The sequence below is a fragment of the Equus caballus genome, chromosome 19 (genome assembly GCF_041296265.1).
Source record: "Equus caballus isolate H_3958 breed thoroughbred chromosome 19, TB-T2T, whole genome shotgun sequence".
NCBI lineage: Eukaryota > Metazoa > Chordata > Mammalia > Perissodactyla > Equidae > Equus > Equus caballus.
In genome coordinates, this window is record NC_091702.1 from 55127539 (window position 1) to 55134468 (window position 6930).

The 6930-nt window shown below is 39.5% G+C and overlaps 1 protein-coding gene across 9 annotated transcripts in view; it reads left to right on the top strand.

Moving 5' to 3' along the window:
* Nucleotides 1-6726, top strand: part of LOC100071466 (cell surface glycoprotein CD200 receptor 1) — a 62663-nt gene extending 55937 nt beyond the window's left edge. For 5 of the 9 annotated variants that reach the window (XM_070243831.1, XM_070243832.1, XM_005601984.4 and 2 more), the window contains 2 exons: nt 3701-3824; nt 4192-6726. In XM_070243831.1, coding sequence (XP_070099932.1) covers nt 3701-3824; nt 4192-4204 — 137 coding nt within the window. In that variant the 3' untranslated portion in view covers nt 4205-6726. The remainder of the gene's footprint in view (nt 1-3700; nt 3825-4191) is intronic. The other 4 variants (XM_070243836.1, XM_070243834.1, XM_005601987.4 and 1 more) reach the window with 1 other exon arrangement.
* Nucleotides 6727-6930: the final 204 nt, after the last annotated feature.

Consider the following 6930-nt stretch of genomic DNA (forward strand, 5'->3'; position numbering starts at 1 on the left):
ATAATCCGGTGATTATGGGAGAAGACTTTGGCATAACGTGTCTTCTCATTTGCCAGCTGTGTGACCTTGAACAGTATTTAATTTCTCTGTCCTGTGGTCTCTTCATCTGTTAGATAAGGATCACAGCAACTGCCTCATAGGATTATTGTGTTAAATAAATAAAGTAATATACATAATTAAAAGAGTGCCTAACACATAGTTGATACTCAATAAATATTAGCCATTGTATTTATTATATTAGCAAATATTAGCTATCAAATGTTGGCTATTATATTTATTATAATATACATTGGCTATTGTTCTTATTATAATCATTACTAAAAATCATCATATCTTACTAATTATTCCTCTTAATGTCTCTCACATTTATTCTTTTTTTTTTTGGTAATAGCTTTATTGAGATCTAATTTATATACCATAAATTCACCCATTTAGAGTGTACAATTCAATGCTTTTTGGTCTACAGTCGTGTGCCACTTAACAACAGGGATGTGTTCTGAGAAATGTGTCTTTAGGTGGTTTCATCATTGTGCGAACACCATAGAGTGTACTTACACAAACCTGGGTGGTGTAATCTACTACACACCTGGGCTATACGGTACTAATCTTATGCAACCAGTGTCATATATGTGGTCCGATGTTTACTGACACATTATTATGTGGCGCATGACTGTATTCACAGAGTTGCACAAACATCACCACAATCAATTTTAGAATATATTCATCACTCCGAAAAGAAAACCTGTACCTTTTGGCTATCACTCCTTAATCTCACTATTCCTCCAGCTTTAAGTAACCACTAATCTACTTTATGTCTCTATAGATTTTCCTAGTTTGGATATTTCATATAAATGGAACCATATAATATGTGGCCTTTTGTGACTTCTTTCACTTAGCATAATGTCTTTAAGGATCATCCGTGTGTAGCATGTATCAGTACATTCGCATCTATTCTTTATTTTCCATTGTCAATCTGCTGCTAGCTCTAGGCCCTTATTTTATACTTCTTGTCTCTAGACCTGTGCATTTATCTCCAGTCCTATCTGACTTTCCCTCTGTCGACCAAATGGTCAACCTACACTCTATACATTTTTCCCCTTCCACGTCCTCAGAGGCTTTGTTTCATTAATTATCCTTGCTCTCTTCTGTTCAATCTTTCCTGTTCCACAAATCCTTTCCCTAAAACTGATTATATAAACATGACTTTCTTCTCCCATGTTTACAGCTAGATGCTATGACTTCCTCACACTCTTAGTTCTTGCCTTCTACTCATATCCAAGATTTTTAAAAGAGGAATTTATGCTTATCTTCTGTTACCTCATATCTACTCCTTAGCTTACTTGCATTTATCTGCACAAAAAATTCTCTGACAAAAAGCACTAAATATCTCCCAGATGCCAAATAATATACGAAGTTTTCATTTCTTGTTATTAATTAGCTTCTTTGTGATATTTGATATGATCTCTCCTCCCTTCTCATCTGTTTTCCTCCCATTTTCACTTGGTTCTCTTCTTAACTTTCAGTCAACGTCTTAGTCTCCTTAAATAGATCCCTTTTCACCTATTCATCCCATGAACGAGGGCATTTTGATGGGTTCCGTTGTTGGTGGTGCTCTATTCGTCTCACCTTTACCCCTGTTCTTTGAGCAATCTCATCCATACCTATGGCTTCAACCACTGTCTAATTCTTGACTTGCAAAAGTGTGTTTTTACCCCAGATTTCTCTCCTTGGCTACACCATGATCAAAACCACCTTCCAATTGCACAGCTTCACTTGGATGCATCAAAGGCACCTCAGCTTGCATATTCCTAAAATAGAATTGCTTTCCTTTATCCCTTCATAAGCTCCACATCTATATTTTATATCTTGATAAATGACTCAAGCAAGAAACCTAAAGATATCCTACAACATCCTTCTTTTTATTCTCCATATTCAAAACCAGTCACTCTGTTTTGTTGATTTTACCTTAATGGTCTTTTAAAAATATGGACCTTTCTCTTATTCCCACTGCCTTCCTTGAGCCCATAATTATCTTTCACCAGGATTATTGCAATGTCCCTGTAACAGCTCTTCTGGCCCCTAACTTACCTCCCTTCAATTTATCCCCCACACTGTTGCCAGAGTGATTTTTCTAAAATGAAAACTATGGCACTCCCCTACTTAAATGCCCCCAGTGGCTCCTTTTCGCCTCATGGAAAGCTAAAGCCCTTTGACAACCTCCACCTGCTGCTCTCCTTGGCCTCATGTCTGCTGTTCTCTTGCCTGCACCCCACGCATATGGGCATTTGGGCTCCTCAATTGTGTTATGCTCTTTTATTCCTCTGTTCTCTTCTACTTGCAATTTCTACCTCTCCACAATGCACATCTCTCTCCATACTCTTATTCCAATCCCTTTGCTCAATTCCTAACGACGTTTTAAGACTTAGTTTGATATTGTTCCTCTGGGATAGTTTTCCCTCGCCCTGCAGTTTGATTAGCTGTTCTACTCTGCGCTCACGTGATGCCTCATGTGTGCCTCTGTCAGGGTTCTTCCATAGCCCTGTAATTGACCACCGCTTCTCAGATTCCCAGTACAGTGTAAGCTCTTGACAGTAGGAACCACACCTTTCATTCCATATCCCCAGGGTCTGGCACAGTGCCTGACACGTACAAATAACTGCAGAATTAGGTTCAGTTCATCATAGACTTCATCTCTATATTCCCACTTTATGTTTCAAATACTACTTAACTCATCTTCAAACCTTGGCCTAAGTTGTTTCTTTCCCTTGAAAAGTCCTTTCTTCTTCTCTTAACATATTTAATCCTGCTATGGGCAAGGCTCAGTCACATCCCACTTCACCCTGACCTCCCAGTTAGAGTTGATTAAGCTTTCTTACTCCTTAGATGGTTTATCATTTGTAACGCTCCCTTAGCACTATTTGCTCTCTTGCAAATTACCTTTTCATTTACATGGGTCTGACTTCTCCAGTTGGATTGTGAGCTGTTTGAGGGCTCTGACTGTGTCTTCTTCTTCTTCCCTTATGGTGCCTGGGAGATGGCCTGACATTCTAGTTTAGTATTTGAGCGTGTTATTTAATGGAATGACATGACTTCTTGGAACCGGGAGTCAGGCTTGTACTTACAGTCCACGTGCTCTTTGGTTACCGTTTTCATGGGAGAAAAGACTTCAGAATGATGGTCCTAATTAGTCCCATTTTATCTTTTCAACAATTCTTGGGACCATTTCACAGATGAATATATAAAAGCAGGAAGACATAAAATACCCTTCTAGAGGGTTTACAGCAACTCAGTGACAAAACCACTTCACTGTGTGGAAAGTATTATCAGATAGTGCTCAAAATACTAAGAATAATAATGCTCCCAAAGACTAACATTTACGCAGGAAGTTAGAAAGTACATTTCTTTTTTTCTTATAAAATTGGGAAGTATTAGCATTGCTTACTGCACATTTATTCATTCAGAAAATATTCACTAGAAACCTACCATGTACAAAACACAGACATGGTTCCTAAACTCTGTCATGAAAGAAGGCTACATTAACAACATTAGAATTGTAAACTAGAACGTGTTTTGATTATGATAGAGTATGAAAATTTAGGAATATTTTAAAAGTCTCTTTGAAACTACTGACTCTAATTTGTTAATTAGAAAAATCCTCGGAATGGCTCTTTACCCCTGCCTGTGTTGCCTGTGTTTAAAGGTCTCATAATCCGAGGATTTCCAGCATCGTCCTTACTGGTTATTCTCTATGTGAAATTTGCTCTTTTCTTGGTTATCCTGGTCATTGTGGCATTCATCTACTTCCAGAGGATTAATGGTTGCAGGTAGGCACTGAAGACTGAAAAATATAGGACTCATTAGAAAGAAACCATCATCATAAGACTTTGAGTTTATGATGTCCTGGGAAAAGCTTGACACATTTTTGGGTGCATTGTGCTTGTTTCCAAGCTCCTCGTTTGACATAAAGGCTTTGTTAACAACTGAGAGCCCAGGCAGAGGCGCCTGCAGCAAGGGCTTCTGCCTCACTGTAGTTTTTCCCTGGGAGACACCCATCTTAGACCACCCTTGGAGAATTCCGTGGGGGAAATGAGGTTTAGCTGGGGCTTCCTAAATATTCACTTCTCGGTTTCTCTGCTGCTGAAGGCTTGTATTAATTCCTGCTTAATTATATATTTTATGTTTTTTTTCTAGAGCACGAAAATAAAAAAATCTGGAAGTCAATTTAGACTTGATGAGATATCAGAAAAAGCAGCCAGTTGAAATCAGCCTTCATGTTCAACACCTACTTCAATGGCTCCTGTTACTCTTTGATACCTTTGTGTTTATAAGGATTGATGTGATAGTTGGCAATGCCCATTTCAAACTCTTAGCATACATATATACACATGCAAAAGCTTGCTGCCTGCCTTCACCAAATGCCTGGGATGACTCATCACTTTCCCCTTTGCCCTAGTGAGTTCTTATCTGCAAAAGAGTAACAGCCCTGCTTCTCAGCCTAAAGAGGAAGATGGCTCAGCAAAAGGCAAATAACAATGCTGTGCAGTTTCCCCACATTTCTCGTGTCCTTTGGATGGTGCTTTCATCCTAACTTCTTGTTTTCTCTGCCTACTTGAGATGCTAATCAATGTTGCAATGGCAAGAGCCACTACAAACACTGCCTTCAAGTCAGCTAGTTGCTGACCTTCCATTGCCTTTCTTGCTCGCTAGCAATTAGTGGGGCAGTTGTATTGCATTTCTGGATTGGTCATTGAATGAATGGCCAGCAATAATTTTCAGTAGTACCTGCATTTTTGAAGAAATTATAAGTTGATCCCCAAATAAGGAGCTGTTAGAGTCATTGGAGACGGTGCTGAATGTCACCTCATCTTTTAGAGCTCCAGTGTCTCAATTCCCTTTCTCAGTTCTCTTTCTTGTCTGCACTCCAAGTTGGAATGGATTAACGGTGGTAAGAGTAAGAGTGCTTGGTGAAACCCTAACATCCTCTAGGCCCACTGTAAACAGGAACCCTATCTTCACTGGTACATATGGTAATCCTATAGTAAAACATGTCCTTTTATTAAAAGAAAAAAGTTTTTGTGTAAAGTGGCAGGTGATTCGGGCTGTTACTTTTATTTTTAGCAAAACTCTAAGGGAGAAAATTAATGCATACTGTCTAGAGGATACTAAATAAGTAGAATAGTCTAATCATTAAAACAAACAACCCCCAAATCTCAGTGTATTCATACCACAAAAGTTTAATTCTTGTGCACTTCACATTCCAATGCAGGTTGGTAGGGCTAGGGCAGGGGGCGGGAGTGGTTCTGCTCCAAGCAAGCATTTTATCTTATGGCCCTGCCCTTCTCAGAGTATTCTCCATTCGGCTGGTGAATGGGAAAGACAGAAAGAAAATGAAGAATTTTATGTGGGAGGTTTTTATGAACTAGGCCTGCAGTAGTAATCACTTCTGCTCGCATTCTATTAACTGGTACTTGTTACAGGGCCGCACTAACTTCTGTGAAAGTTGGAAAATGTAGTGCAGCCTTGGAAGAAGGAGAGTCAGGTTTTGGGTACATATAGCCAGTCTTCCCCTAGTAAAGGTGGAGGAAAAATGCTAAGATTAATACTTACTCCATTAGTAATTGAACATGAGTCAAGAAATAAATTAGCAAATAATGTCATATGTAACTTATATTAGCTCTTTTCTCTCTTTCTTTTTTATTATAATCCCCTCATGTTTAAAACAGGGCATAGAGTGGAAAAAAAGTCTAGTACCACAATTCTGTCACAGACTCAAAAATACGGTGGCACAGATTGCTAGCTGCCTGGTCCAGTGCTCATCTTCCTCTTTCTCCTTGTGGTAGATGATTATATTCATGACTCCAGATCTTTGCCCCTCCTTCTCTCCAAGTAACTGGACAGTGACTTTAGAGTTCCTTCCATAAAGAGAGTGTGTATTTCTTGACCCCATGTGATTTGCTTTATCCAGTCAAATGAGGCAGAAGTGGCAGTCTACCAGTTTTGAGCCTAGATCTCAAGAGGTCCTGCATGTTTCTACTGCTACTCCATGAGAGCACGCCTGGCTAGTCTGCTGGAGGATGAGAAACACGGAGAGCAGAGCTGGGTCACCCCAGTCTCCTCCCCAACCCTGCTGTTGCGGCCAGACTAGACAACCCAATAGTCAGCGATCTCCTAGGCACGTGAGGAAGCTCGATCAAGATCAGAAGAGCTGTGTACCTAACCCTCAGAGGATCTCAGACATTTAAGCAATCGTTGCCACAGAGGTTTTGTAATTGTTACTTAGCATTATCGTGAATTAGGTCTCTGACACATTGCTCAATAACATAACTCCAATTTTATTTGGTATGGGGACATACTTAGCTAAAAGACATTTCTCAGTTTCCCTTGCAGCTGAGTATGACCACCCACAAAAGTTTTGCAAATGAGGTGTAAACACAATCTTATGTGATATTTTTAGGAAAGCTCTTTAAAGAGAAAGGAGAGGTCCTCTTTTGCATTTCCTCCTTATCCCCTAGACTACAACGTTGTTGTGATGATTGGAAGTCCAGCTGCTGACCTGGGTCATAGGTGACACTGAGGATGGAAGCTACTCACTAAGATGGTGGAAAAGAAAGATGAATGGAGCCTGTGTCCTGATGACAATGGAGTTGCCACACAAACTCTAGACTACTTACCTATAAACTTCTTTTGTGTGAGAAAGAATAAACTATTTTGTTTATGCCACCGTCATTTTGGGGTTTACTCCATATGCAGTTGAATTTAATCCTGATTGATACAAATACCTAGTTTGCCAATCTCAAGGTTTGCTGTCAATCTCGTAACACGGGTTATGGTCTATTTGTGTGCATTTTCTTTCTTCCTCTAGACATAATGAAACAGATGGAACTTCAGAAGATAGTAATCATAGGTGTGAGAACCATCTCTATGACAGGT